This window comes from Bos taurus, chromosome 10 (genome assembly GCF_002263795.3).
Source record: "Bos taurus isolate L1 Dominette 01449 registration number 42190680 breed Hereford chromosome 10, ARS-UCD2.0, whole genome shotgun sequence".
NCBI classification, from domain to species: domain Eukaryota; kingdom Metazoa; phylum Chordata; class Mammalia; order Artiodactyla; family Bovidae; genus Bos; species Bos taurus.
Window position 1 is genome coordinate 80,399,895 of NC_037337.1, and position 17,684 is coordinate 80,417,578.

General features: G+C 49.1%; 1 protein-coding gene across 5 annotated transcripts in view; it reads left to right on the forward strand.

The window, feature by feature from the left end:
* The window catches only part of RAD51B (RAD51 paralog B), a 736,621-nt gene extending 732,304 nt beyond the window's left edge, over positions 1–4,317 (forward strand). For all 5 annotated transcript variants that reach the window (XM_024997838.2, XM_024997837.2, XM_024997839.2 and 2 more), the window contains one exon: positions 4,142–4,317. In XM_024997838.2, the coding sequence (XP_024853606.1) occupies positions 4,142–4,215 (74 nt within the window). In that variant the 3' untranslated portion in view covers positions 4,216–4,317. The remainder of the gene's footprint in view (positions 1–4,141) is intronic.
* Positions 4,318–17,684: the final 13,367 nt, after the last annotated feature.

A 17,684-nucleotide genomic window follows, 5' to 3' on the forward strand; every position in this document is an offset into this window, starting at 1 on the left:
AACTGTGTGACATTAGGTAAGTGAAACCCTCTCTCTGAGCTTCAGTTTCCTCATTTGAAAGCAGAAATGCTGTAGTCTATCCTAAAGGTTTGACTGACGTGACATGGGGCTTGGCACCAGTAGGCTCCAACCCTAGTAAATCGTTGTTGTTTGCTGTTTAGTCACTCAGTCACGTTCAACGTGTGACCTTATGTACTGTAACCCTCCAGGCTCCTCTGTCCATGGAATTTCCAGGCAAGGATACTGGAGTGGGTTGCCATTTCCTTCTCCAGGGGATCTTCCTGACCCAGGGATCGAACCTGTGTCTCCTGCATTGGCAGGCGGGTTCTTTACCACTGAGCCACCAGGGAAGCCCCTAGTAAATGGTAGCAGCACAGAATTGCTTGCTCGGAGAACAATAATAATATCCTTGGCTTCCCCAGGCCAGCTACCCAGGAGGCTGGGATTCAGCCAGACCTCTTGCTGTTATTTCACTTTTGCATTTTCTAGAGAGGATCTATAGACCTCCAATCATGAATCCTGAAGCCAATAGTCATAGCCTTTCATCTCCAGTTTCCCCATAAGTGAAACTAGGACATGAGTGCCCTCGTGGTGGGATGGATGCTGTGGGTGTAGGAGCTGGAGTATGTGGCCAGGCAGGGCCAGGCTGAGAGCTGGGGCTTCTAGGAAGAGATGACACCGCCTCTGACTTTGGCAATGGAACCTTATGAACAGCACTTCAACCATTTCCCACGAGCAAGTAGTACAGAGTCTGGGTTTCATTTCTTTTATCATCTCTGTGTTTCCTTGAGACACTATAGGATTCCCATATGGTTGAGGGGGTCGACCCACTCCCCTATGTCCTATCTTGATGTTTCTGTAGCAGTATTTCCCCCCACTTTCCCAGGATAATGTAATGGGGTCTACAGGGAGCTCGAGGTCTTTCTGAATGCTGGGCTCACAGAACTGCTTCCCCAGTAATGCTTGGCTGAAGTTACTTTTCACTTTAGTTTCAGGGAGAAGAGAGAAGGACAGTCCCCAGGTATTCCCTGGAATGTGCTGGCTGATGACCTGGATGAGTCATTTAACCTTTCTAAGCCTCAGTTTCCTCCTAAGATGAAAATATTAAGTCAAAGAAATGCCCCAAAGATGCCAGACAAGTCTTTACCCATTCCAGGGATGATGGGATTGCTGAGGGATTAAATGAGGTGATACTGATAAAGAACATGGTCCAGAGAGGGATATATATGGTCAGTACGTGCTAGCTGCCCTTTCTGTGGGTTGTTGGAAGAGGTAGGCCTCAGACAGTTGGCCCCGGGCAAAAATCACAAATAAGAGAGTGGCCTCCATTTGCAAACAGCAAAGCCAGCCTTCTGGCTCCTGTACAGGTCAGCAACTGACCCTTCCCTCCCCTACCGTCATATTTCTTTCTTTCACACAGAAGTTGAGACTTGTGGCTCGCCAGGCAACCTCAATGAGTTTAAAGCTTGAAATCAATATACTCTCAAAACTGCTGTCACGTCCCTGCCCCCACGACTGTCGCAGGCCCCTCCTAACCTGGGGACGGCTCTCCCGCCCTCTCCTCCTGTTTCCTCTCCTGCTGGAAGCCAGGCCGGGGCTGAGCCCTCGAGAAGGTATCTCCGCTGCACGTATGCTGGCCCCAGGGGCCCTGCACGGGGCGGACGGGGCTCGTCCTGATCCAGCACAGACTCTCCTCTTCCTGGGTTTGTTAGAAGCCTGACCAGGCCCCCGAGTCTTATGACTTCAACAGATGTTTCTGCTTAAGCAGCCCTGGCATCTTTATGGCCTGTTTTTTCCATTCTTGCTTCTCTTCCTCTGTCCCAGCAGCCCTGAACGCAATTTGGACTTCATTTTCTTTCTAATGGTTACAGGGATAGAAAGGACTATTTTTTTTTGTTTTTCATGTGTTCCCTTTTACTTAGCTTTTCAAGTGACACCCATACACCCCCCCCCGCCCCCCACCCCCACACACACTCCATAGGCAGGCAGATCTGTGCTGCCGGTGTGCATTTGTCAACGTTGCGCTGACATTTATTTTCACTTCAGACTGAACCCCAATTCAAAACTTCCCTCCCTGCCTCCACCAGCACCTCACATTTATCCCCTCTGTGTCCCCACATGGATCACCCCAGGGCCGCTGATTAGCGCATCTTCCCAACTGCTGATTCTGAAAGCTTGTGCTGGCCTCGGGCTCTGGCCTGTCCCTCCAGTGAGACGTGAAGAGCCGCGTGTCTGTCCGGCTCTGTGGGTCTGGGAAGGTTTTGCCATCTGATGGAGGGAAAGCTAAGAATACAGTGACCCCGTATCTCATCAAACTGCCTGGCCAGCCGGTCTGCCCAGGCTCAGGTGGGGCCAAGGTGACAGCTGTTAAAAAATGGAGCCAGTTTTCCACGGGTACGTGACAAGCTTGAAACCAGTCTGGCCACTCTTCACGTCAACACCTATAATTCCACCTGGCTTGCCACCATTACAGGGTGTTCCCACCCACTGGCCCTATAGGGCTTGGGGTCACTTGCCTTGAGTCTGGTTCCCAGAGCAAAGAAAGCCTGGAGACTGCAGGTGCTCCGCCAAAGGCTGGTCTGTGTCGAAGGCCCCTAGGGCTCAGAACCCTTGATCTCCTCCCAAGACTGCGGTGCAGAGCTGGATTCCTCCTCTGGGCTCCTACCACGGGTGTGGACAGATCTACGCGGAGTGCTGAATGTTGACACCACCTGCTGCCTCACCTGGTTGCCCATTGCCTAAGAAGTGCGTGTGTGCGTGCTCAGTTGCTCCAGTCATCTCTGACTCTACGAAACCCCATGGACTGTAACCCGCCAGGCTCCTCTGTCCATGGGATTCTCTAGGCAAGAATACTGGAGTGGGTTACCATGCAGTCCTCCAGGGGATCTTCCTGACCCAGGGACTGAACCCAGGTCTGCCGCATTGCAGGCAGATTCTTTACCATTGAGCTCCCTGGGAAGGCCCAAAGAAGTGCATCCAACGTTAATTCCTCCAGGTCCCTGCAGCCTTTCTACCTGAGTGTCTGATATACTGACTCACCTCTCAGGACATGTTTAGAGCTGAGCTAACCATCAAGGACCGCTCTCGTGAGCCATCTTCTGCTGACCGTGGGGGAGGGGGAGTCATCAGGATGTCCCATCTTCAACGCCCTTACATGAAGGGCCTTTTCAGAAGGACAATGACAGGGGCCTGAGCTCAGCCTCATGAAGTCCTTACTTGGTGACTGCTCCACTTGAGAAGAGCCAGCCAGCCAGCCTCCCCTCCTCTCTCCACTGTGGTCCTGTCACCGTATACATTACATACATCGCCATTCTCTTCTCACCTTCCTATTGACACAAGTTAAAACCCTGGTTCCTATTTCTTCATGTTTTGGAGGCTGAGTCGTGACACCCTCCCCACAGTGGATTAAGGGAGGCTGCTCAGGGAAGTCAGCCACAGAGGGGTGAGCTTGGGCTTCAATAACAGGCTGACACGCACATGAGGGCTGCGGGGAGAGGAGGAAGGAGGAAGCCCTGGAAGCAGGGGTGAGGGGTGACGGTCCCCCACGCAGCTCTACTGAGCTGGGCATGCAGAACGGCAGCCACATGCTTCCAGCAGGGTCCTGTGGATGCCCCCTGCCGTTTGCTTCCCTGTCACACATATTCACCAATGAAGAGGGAGATGGGAGCTGGCTCCTTGGCTTTTCCATTCATATGACCCTTCAGAATTCCTCTCCAATGTAGACATATCTCCAGAAACAACTCTATGGTAATGTCATAACCAGAGATCCTGCTGATGGTTCAAAATCAATTCAACATCAACAGCCCCGTTAGTCTGAAGCCGTCCTTCCCTGAGTGTTTGCCTAGCTGTGTGTATGTGAATGGTGGGGGAAGTGAGTGGGGGAGAGGGGGTGGCTTGTTTCATTTCTGCTGCTCTCCAGGGTCCCCCAAATCAAATGTTTGCAACAGCATCTCTCTCCTTGTCGCTGAGGAACACTGGGTACCTGCATCCATGTGAGGCTCTGGCTCTGCCCAGGAAGATCTTTGGGGATCTCCAAGGGCCATTGGATTGGGAATGCTGAGCCCTGGGGAAGTGGGACTGTCTGGCCAGCCAGATACCCAGCATAGCCCTCTGGTCACTTCCCTTTTTCTCCTGTCACTAGGGGATCCCACCAGAGGAATGAAGCCTGGAAAACTAGAACTGTGTGGAGCCAGACAAGATACAGGTGGCAAGTGACCTCCAGACGGTCAGAGAAAGCCCACCCTCCGTGTTCTCTGGAGGTCTCCTTCCCAGAGGGACCTGGCCGAGCCCTTCTTTCTGGACAGCTGTGATGTCGTGTCTCTTCTATCCCAGGAGTGAGGAAATGGATGCTTTCCTCATTCTTCAAGAACCAAACCTCCAAAAAAAAAAAAAAAAAAGAACCAAACCTCCAGGCTTTCCTGGCAGTCTAGTGGTTAAGAATCCACTTGCCAATGCAGGGGACAGGGGTTTGATCCCTGGTCTGGGAGGATCCCACACATCTGGAGCAGCTAAGCCCATGTGCCACAATTAAGCCAGCACTCGAGAGCCCACGTGCTGCAACAACTGAAGCCCATGCATTCTAGAGCCTGTGCTCCACAGCAAGAGAAGCCACCACAGTGAGAAGGCTGTGCATGGCAACTAGAGAGTAGCCACAACCCACCACAACCAGAGAAGGCAACGAAGACCCAGCATAGCCATAAATAAACAAATAAGTCCTTAAAAATACAAAAAAACCAATCCCCCTTCCTGCCTTAGGAGGCCCTGCTTTCATGTTTGATAAGGGAACAGCAGAACCCCCAGGCCTTTATTCCACCATATATGTGAGGGTAATGATGCAGTAAGGATGGGGTGTTCAAGGGAAGGGAGAAAGGAGCAAGCAGGTCTTTCTGGAATATCCAAGGTAGGTCTCTGTTGCAAGGAGAGACCTAAGTGACCCTCGTGCTTCAAATATATGCACCCCAGTTTTCAAAGAACCACGGTAGTAATACTAATAATTTTTTGACTGTCATTCAGGGAGATCTTTCTCTATGCCAAGCATTTAGCATATATTTATGTCATTTAATTCTGTGAGGTACCTATGAGGTACAAGTATTGTTATGTCATTTTTCAAATGAGAAAACAAATATTGAAAAGTTAGGTCAATTGCCAATGATCATGGATCTGAGAAGTGGCAGAGCCAGGATTAGACTCCCAGCTCCTGACCCAGAGCCCACAGTCTTTACCAGGCTGCTCATCCACCTCTATAGAGGAGTGACAATATCTACATGGAAAATAGCAACTGCTTACATTTACAGAATGGGCTTCCCTGGTGGCTCAGTGGTAAAGAATCCACTTTCAATGCAGGAGACTCAGGTTCAATCCCTCAGTTGGGACGATGCCCTGGAGAAGAGAATGGCAACCCACCCCAGTATTCTTGCCTGGAGAATTCCATGGACAGAGGAGCCTCACGGGCTATAGTCCACGGGGTCGCAAAGAGTTGGACATGACTGAGCAGCTAACGCTTTCACATTTGCTGTGTACTTGCCACGTGCCAGATTCTGTTTTATGTGCTTTATATAGATTCACTTAATTCATTGTCACAAAACTCTATTTGCTATTATCTCATTGTACAGATGGGCAAACTGAGGTACGGAGCATTTCTATACTGATTTCCTTCCACAAATATAAATTGAACACCTCTTGTGTGTTTAACACTGCACCAGGGGCTCTGTGTGGGACCCAGAGATGAGTAAGACACCAATCTTATCCTCTGAGTATCAGCACGGTCCATGGCCATGACCAGCAGAATGAGCTTGGGGTGGGATTTTGGAACTTGAAATGGAGCATGGTTACAATAGGGCATCCTAAGATATCCTAGAGAGATGGGCATACCCGGAGGTCTCCAAAGCAGAGACCCAAGCGCAGGAGCAAGACAGAATCCTGTGGTCAGATTGAGGCCTCAGGTCACATCTGGACTAGCAGTTGAACAGATAGAACCAGGGCCATTTGATTCTGCCCTCAATGGGGCCTTAAGAACAGGACTCCAGAACCCAGCTTCCAGGTTTAAATCCTTACCCTTCTACTCTTCAACGGTATGACCTGGGGCAATTTCAGTATTCTCATTTGCACAATGAGGATAATAGCAGTGCCTGTCTCATAGAGTTGTTGTGAGAACTCAATGAGTTAATACAGGAGACACCCTTAGAACAGGGCCTGGCCCACGGTTGGCTCTCAGGCTCCCATCAGCCTATGATCACGTTGGATACTTGAGGCTGAGGCAGGCAGAGGCTCCGGGTAGGGGCCAAGTTGTCTCAGCAATAGAAAAAAACTGTAAAAGGAACCAGTTAGAGCCTGTCCACGGAGGCTTCAAAGAGAGGAGAGATGAACTCTGATGGGATACAGAGGGACTTCACAACCTTGGTGGAACAGGCGGACAAACGGGCATTGGGCTCTCCCTTCTTAATCACCAGAGGCCAAGATGCAAGTGCCTGGCACCCGGGCTGGATGGAAGCGGCGCATTTCTCTGGGCTGGCATTTACAGTGTCGCCACTGATGTCCAATTCTGGGCGTGAAGAGAGGTTCCTGCTGCCTTTCCACAGTTTCTCAATCACTCAGGACAGGCTTATTGATCTTTTCCCAGCATCCTCTCTATAAACTTCCCCCAACCTCAGCCTCTGGCTTGGAAGAAAGACGGGGGTGACTGGGGGAGGTGGTGGACAGCAGCCATATTCTGTTGCAGTAAATCCTTCCTAGAAGCCCTGCCTGCTTTCCTAGAAGAGGAGACAGCTGAGCTCATCATCCAGGGCTGGAACAGCCCAGAAACAATCCTTTCCAATCCCCAGAAGACCCCTCAGCAGCTTGGGAAAGGAGCGGCTCGCTGGGGGGCTTTGTTTGTGGACGTGGGACTGTCAGACTGGGCAGGGGCGCCTGGTGACAGAGCGGAGCAGCTGAGGAGCAAGGATGGCCTTTTGGAGGTGGGACAGACATGCAGCCTAAGGGGAATCTTGTGACTGGCCCAGTTCCCCACTCCCACTCTTTAGAGAACTGGCTCCAGGACTTTTCCTATGCACTGGAGACTACGATTTCCTCTCAAAGCCCCATTAAACTGTGAGTGAGCCAGTGTGCGCGTGCATACGCAGGCACATGTGAGCCTTTTGCCCCACCTACTTTTAATTTCTCATACTTCTTTGCACATTTCAACTATCTTGTGATTTCCCATGACATTCCCCTTGAACTCATTCTCTTGCCCTGGAGTCTTCCCCTACAGGCTTCTTCTGAAAGCCTCGGGACCTCAGAGGATAGCAAGAGGGTCTTACAATTTGCCTTGAAATGAGAATTTCTTCCTTCTCGTCATTTGAAGGCCACTGAAGATGTGCGTGGGGCCGTTGGGATGAGAAGTGGGTGATGGTGTGGGATGTGACCACTGACCCCTCCCACCCAGACCCAGCTGTCAGGCCTGCAGCACCTGCCTCTCCACCTCGGAGCCTGTTTCCCCTCTGGCCTCCTCTGGCCTGAAGTACCAGCGACACGGAGACTGGAGGTGTCTAAGGCACACCCCCACGTGGAAGCTTGAGCTTCTCGAAGCTGAGCTGAACTGAGAACCAGTGACCTAGATTTTGCCCCAGATTCTCAGCTGGGAGTCTGCTCAGTGCTGTCCTCTGGCCAGGCCAAGAACAGTATAAGCTCCTTGGCACGCGGGGAGCCCTGGGTCTTTGTGCTAGTCCCTCACGGTGACCTACTCTAATGGAGCAGAACAGCAACACTGAAAATACGAAACATAGATGCTGGTTCCAAACGATGGACGGTTCAGTCCGGAACTCGTGCTCCCAGTTGCCTTCACTGCTCTACCCTCTAATTACAGGCTTCCACAGCTATTAAAGTCACCCTCCCTCTCCTGTCAAAAAGACGATCAAGTCAAAGAGGAGCCAGTTAAGGGCGCCCGTTTTATCTGAAACAATGCATCTGTGAAGAAATAAGTTGAACACAGCTATCTTTTCACATTGGTGGGTGTTTCGGTGGCATGGAGGGAAGTCTCAGGGCTACGCAGTCTTGAGTAGATTGCTTGTCCTTGTTTTCCGAGCAAGAGTTGGGAAGTCATGAGGCAGAGTCTGTCTGGCCCACACATGACTGATGGCTGCTGAGGAAGAACTAAGTGATATACGTCTAGGACAATGAGGCAGCCTGAGTTAGTCTCGTGAGTGGGTACAAACTGTTATCTACAATAGCAAAAAATATTAGGCACAACCTAAATATTCACCCACGAGGTATTAGTTGAATGACCATCTATATGATGGAAGACAGTCGATAGAATTATGGGCTAGAAGCAGGCTTAATCTCATGGGAAAATATTCACAACATATCATTAAGGAAAAAGTGGATTATAAGGCAGTATGCATAGAATGTAGCAGTTGTGCAAGAAAAAAATATTGTGTACATTTTTTAACTGGAAGAATACATACAAAAATGTTAACAGTGCTGTCTCTGGGTATTAAGATTTGGCTTGACTTTTATTTTCTTTCTTGGATTTGTCTCTGTTTTTCAAATTTTCTCCCATGAATACATATTATTCCAAATCAGGGGGGAAAGAATTGTATTTAAAAAATTATTATCTCAGGGATCCACAGATGTGTTTCCTGTTTCTTATCCCATGTCTATTCTGCATTTGATTTTGGAGATTCAGATGCCTCAGGCTTTCCCACCACAGACCCTGGAGCAGGGGGGCTGGAGTAGCTGATGTCCTGAACAGTGCCAAGGTGAATTAGTCACTGACAGTAACGACAGCAACAGCTTTGGAAAGATTTCATTTCCATCTGACACTGGGAATTAATTGTACCCAAATCTTTTTTTTTTTCCCCCTAATCAGGAATGAGCTTCTCCAAGGGATCTTTTAATATGTATACAGGGGCTTACAGAGGACAATTACAAACCTCAACAGCTGCTCCATGGGTTTTCAAATGGGAGAGTGAATCATCTCTTCTCCCAGCACTTTTTACAGCATCCCATCCCTCAGAGTTTTAAAAACCTGCTGTCACAGTGACATGGGAAGGAGCTGGAAGAGCCGTGACCCCTGCTTCTTTCATGGAAGGATAAGGAAGGGAAATGGAGAGAACAAAACTGAGGGGCTGAGACAATCTGGCTTGGTGTATCTAGTTCCTAGGGCAGGGTCTCACACAGAGGAAGGAGTGCCCAGAGAGTGGATGAAGGGGGTAAGAAGTGAGTTCTCAGGAGGGAACAGCTGGAGCGTGGAGAAGTCTACTGATGAAGAGAGACAGACCTTAGCGCGCACCATTTCTGCCACAGATTTGGTTTTCCCTAGTGGCTCAGATGGTAAAGAATCTGCCTGTAAGGCAGGAGACCTGGGTTCGACCCCTGGGTTGGGGAGATCCCCTGGAGGAGGAAATGGCAACCGGTTCCAGTATTCTTGCCTGGAGAATCCCGTGGACAGAGGAGCCTGGTGGGCTACAGTCCGGAGGGGGTCACGAAGAGTCGGACATGACTGAGCAACTAACACCGTGTAGCTTTTTTAGCGGCTCCTCATCTAAACAAAACGGCCTAGACTGTCTCCCTCCTCACCACAGGAGTCAGCACTACAAGTGTCCCAGCCGTCCTGGAGGCTCCGTTCATGTCAGTGGCAGATGTTACGGGAAGGGGAGAGCTGCTGCCCTCCAGGCCACCATTCCCGCTTCCAACTCCGTCTGCCACCCCGGCGGTGCCATGTCCCGCTACGGGTGCAGTCAGAGGATGGCTTTTCTCAGTCAGCTTGTCCTTGGAAAGTTCATCCCCTATTGTATTGGAAAATTCCTCTTGTGCCTGTCGCTGAGCACATCAGGAGACCAAGGTTTCCATTTTCTCAGAAGTAATTAGCCAGCTACTGTCATGGAGACTGAGCTTGTTCCTGGAATTTTTTATTTATTCTTTGAAAACTATAATCCAACCCCAAGAGACGAAGTCTGAGGCAGGGGCCTGAGTTCTCCCAAAGTGGAGAAATAAGCTGAGGCTAGGCCGGGCTGTGTCTACACCCACTCAGCCTTACCACTGAAGTCATTTCGTGTCATCTGCTCTTAACTGCCTGGGGACATCTGAAGATGGCAGAATAGAGACCACGGAAGGAAGGGCCAGCTGAGGAGCACTTTCTTTATTGAATAAGGCTTCCTCTGCCCTGGCTCTCCATAAGACTTCTTAGAAGATATATAAATAAATAAAAGGAGATGGACCTAGATCAACCCTGATAGTGGGAAGTCTATCTTATCCTTGCCAGATTACAAGATGGGGAGACACAGAAATATAAAGTACTGGGTTTCAGGGGGCCCAAACAGAACAGATTCAACAGAAGATCCTCACTGTTTCAGTTCCTGGGATTTGCTGAAGTGAGGAAGTCAGCTTGGAAAAATAGATGAGAATCCCCTTTGCCCCTGAGAGTGCCATAGCGGGCTCCATGTGATTTTAAATCTAAATTCTCCAGTGTAAGTGGCTCCTGGGGAAGAGAGATCTACTTGTGCACAAAATAGCGCTATCAGTAGGAAATCCTGAGGCCCTACTGTCTCATTATCAAAGCTGATGAATGTGATATCAGTTGATATCATTGTCAGATGATGCAAAACAGACCAACCCAAACCTCACATTCATTCCTGTGTCTGTTTAACAAACATTTACTGACCATCTTGTATGTACATGAACCAAATATCATGCATTACCTACCATCCCTGAGCTCATAGCACAGGAGGAGGGCATTCAGGGAGATGGGGAAATTACAAAAGGAGGAGAGGGCGGCAGAGGATGAGGTGGTTAGATTGCATCATTGACTCAATGGACGTGAACCTGAGCAAACTCCGGGAGATAGAGAAGAACGGGGAAGTCTAATGTGCTGCAGTCCCTGGGGTCACAAAGCATCAGACACGACTCAGTGACTAAACAGCAACATGATTAATGCCTAAAGCAAAGTAAGAAGGACAAGCCCCAGGGCACAAAGACGAGGGCTGCTCACTCTACCTACGGCTCCTGGGGCTCTTCACAGTCAAGCAGACTTGTAAGTTGGGGTTGAAAATGAGCAGAAATTTTCTTAGAGTTGAACTGATGTTTTCATTGTAGACATGCTTGTGTTTCACTATGCATCTGAGCTCCAAGAGTCAGGACACAGTGACTGTGGATGACAGCTTTCTGAAGGACATATACACCTCCACCAACAGGAGCCATGGCTGCTCTTTGGCAGTGAGCCTGCCCAAGGGGCTGGTGACCCAAAGCAAGCCATCATGTTTAATGCAGCCAGAAGACACTTCAGACCAGAGTCCTGAACCCAGTGGCATATCCATCCCGGGACAGCTCCTTCTCAGGAAAAGGAGGGTCCAACTCTACTGAAACAACAGGCAAACAGGCCTGGACAAGGATTAGAAAGGGCTTGTACAAGGGTAGGTCCAAATTCACCATGGGTCTCAGTCCCATGGTTATACCCCTCCCTCCCTCTGCCTGTCACATCTGCTCCCTTCTCCCCTGAGCATCTGATGAACACGCACTCAGGATTCAAGACTCGGTTCAAATGCCATCTCCTCTCAGACAACTTTCTCAATATTCCCAGAGCAAATGATCATCCCCTGACTTACCCCACCCCACCCTTCTTACCTTCATCAGAAGTCACTGCATTCACTTACTTACATGTCAGTCTTCCATAGTGGCTCAGATGGTAAAGAAATCTGCCTGCAATGCAAGAGACCCAGGTTCAATCTCTAGGTCAGGGAGATCCCCTGGAGAAGGGAACGCTACCCACTCCCGTATTCTTACCTGGAGGATCCCATGGACAGAGGAGCCTGGCTGACTATAGTCCATGGGGTCACAAAGAGTCGGACACAACTAAGCCACTAACACTCCCTGAGGGTACATCTCTGGTGTCTACCTGAGTGCCTGGTAAACTTACTGAATGGATGCAGGCTGCACTCGTGTACTAAGCACGCCCTGGAATCTCTCAATAGAGCAGAAGATATTCTACTGCAAAGCACCCCCTGATAAAAATCCCTGAGTGTCTAATACATATAAAAATATCACATATAATGAAACTAACGTGTAAGGGGAAGCAAGTCCAGAATTGAGTTTGTGACGGATGCCAGAGCACAGTTCCCAGCCAGGATCGTGCTGAGACCAGAATTCCTCAGAGCCCCTGGGCCACCCCAAATCAGATGAAATTCTAAACAAGCCAGAGCCTCACTGAACAGCTCCACAGTGTTGGGCTCCAGAGTGTTCTGGAAGGTTCTCCTGGGCTATGCCTCCAGAAGGTCAAGGAGGGCAGAAGCCCCACAGGCCCCAGTGCAGTGTCAAGTTCCCCCTCTGCTGTCAGCAGGCCTGGAAGAGCCTTGAAGAAAATGGAGTATTATTATTTGTTTGTTTTTACAGTGACTCATCTGTCGTAACTGGGTTAAAGTCCACTAAGAGAAAAGGAGAACAAAAGACCTCCTGTTAGTGCTGGAAGTTTGCCTCTTAAGATATCACTGAGAGGAACTGGGAAGAAAAAAAACCCCAGCAGGGCAGAGGAAGCGGCAGGCCTTGAGGAACACAGCGGCACTTTGGAAAGCCAAACACGGCGGCTTTCATCTCCAGCGCCCTTTCTGCGCTGACCGCTCCCTCGGCTTCTGCGTTGTGACCCGCCGTAGCGCTGACCCTCGGATGCCGGCCAGTGCCCGATTCCCACACTCTGAGAACAGGGGGAGGCTGCCAGGAGCTGTGTCCATGTGGGCAAATCCCTACATCCAGCTGAAACGCCAGGCTGAGAAAGATGACTGTGGGACTAACATCTAGACCTTACTAGGTGGCAGGCTGTTCTAATATTATATAACAAAACTAATTTCATAAGTTCCCCAGCTGCAGCAGAAAGGAGATGCCATAAGGCAGAGATGTGGTCTTGCCCACTTTGGGAAGCCCGCTGGCCTCATTTCTCCCAGAAGAAGAAGCATGGGGCTTGTAGGCTCCCTAATGGAGTGGAACCAGCTTTCCAGGGTACGGACTCAGGCCATCTGATGCCACGATCTTCAAAGGGTGAAAACTCACCCTTTACTCGCTTCAAATGAAAAAAAAAAAATACAGTCCAAGAAAGAGAAGACTTTAGTGCTCTTACCATAACCTTCCACCTGATCAGCCCCACCAATGTTCAACCTACACCCATGACCTTTATCTGTGCAGTGTCAAGCTATGTCAGGAAATGCTGTTCTCACCCTTGCCCACACAGTCCATGGGGTGGGTCTGCACCACGACTGCCCATTCTGCTGCTGGCCCACTTCACCCTTATGGTAAAAGGCTGGACTTTCTCTGTTCCAAGGCTATGAAAGAGGGATGGGGACAAGAAAAAACAGACAAACTCCCTGAAAATCCCAGGTCTTCCCTCCATTCAGAAGCCTTTCATACCACCCTCTTTACAAGGGTCTGCTGGTCCCCCAGAGATGAGGCCTCGACTGTGGGTCCCAGGCCTCTGCCCTTCAGGCTGGCTGGGCCTTCTGGGTCTCTCAATTCAAATAGCCATTTCCTGAACAAGACACGGGCTTCCCTTGTAGCTCAGTCAGTAAAGAGTCTGCCTGCAATGTAGCAGACCTGGATTCAATACCTGGGCCAGGAAGATCCCCTGGAAAAGGGAATGGCAACCCGCTCCAGTATTCTTGCCTGGAGAATCCCATGGACAGATGAGCCTGGGGTCGCAAGAGTCAGACACGATTTAGGGACTAAACGATGACAATGAACAAGACATGTTTTTGGTAATTTCTGATCAGACACCAAGAATTCTGCAACAGAAGCTGCAAAATGAAAGTGTTAGGATGCTAATTTATCCTTTCTTTTCTCATGCATATCCATGTTCCATGGCCTGCAGCAGAAACCACCTACATGTTATAGTAGGCGCCACAATTTAGCTGATCCTGTGCAGGGCTGGTCCTCCAGTTTTCTGTTCACTGCTCTGTGACTTTGAAGGGATTATTCCCACTAATGAGCAAGGCCTCCACAAACAATGAGTTGACAGGAAGACTCAAAAGAAGCTGATCCAATGTTCTTTGGGTTGCTTCTCCTTTTGCCTAGCCTTATGGGGTTCAGCCCCTTGGTGGAATCACAGGAGATTTTGGGCTTAATTAAACCCTGGCTTTAGGCCAACAAACCGATGGCCCCTTGAATTTCCCAGGTCCATCCAAGTGGATAAACACTAGACTGGGAATGCGAACTGCTTAGCTGCTCCCACAAGAGCAGTCCTCATTAGGTAAGAGCCTGAGTATCACCAGCTCCCAGGGCTCAGCAGATGTGGGCAGGCCCAATCCCAGAAATGCAGCATGACTTTAAGGTAATGGTTCCCACATCTATACTCCCTGGGGCTGCAGCTGGGGGGCTTTGCAGATCACCTACACCATTGGGATCTTAGGATCCTCTTTCCTGATAAAACCCGAGCTCATCACTCAGTGGAAGAAACCAAATCACCTTCTCAGTGGGCTGTCCTTGACTATGCTTTGCATTTAGAGATCTTTTTGCTTTTGAGTAAATGGTTGGATCTTGCACAGCCCCAAGCATAAGGATTGGGAGTATTTCCCTACTTGAGGGCACTAGAGAATTTCTTGTGTGAGGGAACCCACCAAAAAAAAAAAAAAAAGTGGAACAACTGCATGCTTTCTTGAGTTTGGTGATTTTGTTGTTGCCTAGACCCAGCCTGGAAAATCCCATGGATCAAAGAGCCTGGTGGGCTGCAGTCCATGGGGTCACTAAGGGTCGGACACAACTGAGCGACTTCACTTTCACTTTTCACTTTCATGCATTGGAGAAGGAAATGGCAACCCACTCCAGTGTTCTTGCCTGGAGAATCCCAGGGACGGGGAAGCCTGGTGGGCTGCCGTCTATGGGGCTGCACAGAGTGGGACACAACTGAAGCAACTTAGCAGCAGCAGCAGACCCAGCATTTGCTCAGGACCCTCAAAGACTCAGCAGAGGAAGCTGCTTAAATGTCCATGTGGTCCAGGACTGAGCAAACAAAAGACCCTTTTCCTGAGCCCCACAGCCGGCTGGCCCTTAGGATCCCTCTGGGATTATCCCCCAGTCACCCGCTGAAGCATTGGACCCTGTACTTGGTCTCATTGCCAAGTTTCACCAGCTACTTGGGGGGCCTGACAAGATGTGGGTGATTTAGGAATGGCCTAGCAGCGGAAGGGGTGGAACCAGACACAACTCCCACCCCGACCAGCTTTGTGACCCTGGTTGGCAGCACGGTTCTTATCTTGGCCAAGATGTCTGTGCCTGTAAACATAATGATGATAACTGCCACCAACTTTTCCCTAAAGGGGGCTGCGGGAGTGAATTAATTAATGTTTATTGAGCACTTGGAGTTCTTTGGAGAAAGGCCTTTATAAATATAAGGCATGATTAAAGGATATCAGTTTGCCAGCTCTCAGAGGAAGTACTTAATGGGATCAGGGGTGAATATCTTGATGACTGAGTTTCATTCTTTATTCAAATATGCACCAGGCTCCCATAACTCAACTCTGCTATCCACTCTTGTTATTATCCTGGTGCTTTTCATTTCCACAAGTATAGTGGAGTCCAACAAATGTTACCCACTTACCCTGCTTACCCACTTCCTCTTTCCCGCACATCAGCCTCTGACTCTTCTGCTGAGGTTGCAAGGTCACCAAATTTTCAAGCCCAAAGGCTTTTTCTCAGTCTTTATTTTCCCTATCCCTTCTAGAGTATGACACTGGTCACTACCCCATCCTCACCTTTGAAAATCTTATTCTGCAACGTCTGCGATGTACAGCAAATCTAAACTGAAGTCCCCGTCGTCCCCAAGCCAACTGACCGTTCCTGTGCAGCCCAGCCTCCAGACCTCCCTCTTCATTGCCATCCCCTCAGTGCAGCCCCTTATTGCCCCGCCTACCCAGTCCCTGGCTGGTGGAAACTCCAGACTCAAGGCAGAGTGATATGTATGTCCCTGAACTGCTCCCTTCACCCAGACCTCTCGGCACCACCTTGGCCTCCAGGTATCCTGTTCCCAAACCCACCTGAGTCTCCTGCCATCTTGCTATTTTCCACTCCATGCACCACGAGACTTGCTTTCCTGCTAGTCCACCTTCCTGCCTGGTTCCCAGACCCAGCTTGCACCGCTACTACCAGAAACCAACCAAAAGCCCAACAATAGAGGTCCTTTTCCAGGATACCATGACAGACCCCCCCGCCAACAGACACAGGCACTTGTACACTTGTGTGGGTAGCCACAGAGGCGCACAAGCATACAGAGAGATGCAGGTACACACGCAGGCCCACACAGACATACAATACAAACACACACACACTCATGCAGATATACACAAACACAGATTCCTAGATATAGTCACAGACATAAATACTCAAACAGATACACACAAACAGACACGCACATAGGCACACACATCCAGATACACACAAACCAAGCAGGCATGCACATAATGACACACACACGGATGTATATACACACACACATCCATTTTTGCTGTGTTCCCAGCATCCTGACAGACTGAACTGGTCCTCCTACTACTATCTCCATTCCCATCTGCATTCGTTAGGGTTCTCCAGAGAAACAGAACAAATAGGATGTGTAATATTCTCTTATATGGTTACATATACCTACAACTATATTAGAAAGCAGAGACGTCATTTTGCTGACAAAGGTCCATATAGTCAAAGCTATGGTTTTTCCCATAGTCATGTACGGATGTGAGAGTTGGATCATAAAGTAGGCTGGGTGCCGAAGAATTGATGCTTTTAAACTGTGATGTTGGAGAAGACTTCTGAGAGTCCTTTGGACTGCAAGGAGATCAAACCAGTCAATCCTAAAGGAAATCAACCTTTAGTATTCACTGGAAGGACTGATCCTGAAGCTGAAGCTCCAATATTTTGGCAAAGATTTGACTCATTGGAAAGACCCTGATGCTGGGAAAGATTGAAGGCAAAAAGAGAAGAGGACGGCTGAAGATGAAATGGTTAGATAGCATCATTGACTCAATGGACACAAATTTTAGCAGACTCCAGGATTTAGTGGAGAACAGGGGAGTCTGGCATGCTGCAATCCATGGAGTTGCAAAGAGTTGGACACGACTTAGTGGCTAAACAACAACAACACCTACACCCATACCTCTCTGTCTCTGTCTAAATATATATGTGTGTGTGTGTGTGTGTGTATGGAATTGGTTCATGCAGCTGGCAATTCTGAAATCTTGCCAGTCCCCAGGGAAGAGCTGATGTTGCATCTCAAGTCGGAAAGAAGTCCAGAGGCAGAATTTCCTCTTCTTCAATAGAACCCCATTCTTTTCTCTTAAGGCCTTCAATGGATTTGACAAGACCCACCCACATAGTGGCAGGTCATCTGCTCTACTCAAAGTCTACTGACTGAAATGTTAATCTCATCTATAAATCACCTTCACTGCAACATGTAGACTGGTGTTTCACCAAATATCTGGATACTATGGCCTAGCCAAGTTGACACACACAATTAACCGTCACACCATCCATCTGGTAAGCCATTGCTCATATAAATCTCCTAAATGTCACTCTCATCACAATGGTTCCCTGCTCTAAAACCTAAACACCTTTCACCCCTGACTCACAGAAGACACAAGGTAAATAATTATTGAGTAAGTGAATAACGAATAGCCTTGGTGATGGGCACCACTCAGCTCAACACAGCAAAATATTTTGAGAGCCCAACAGTGTGCTTTGCCAAGAGC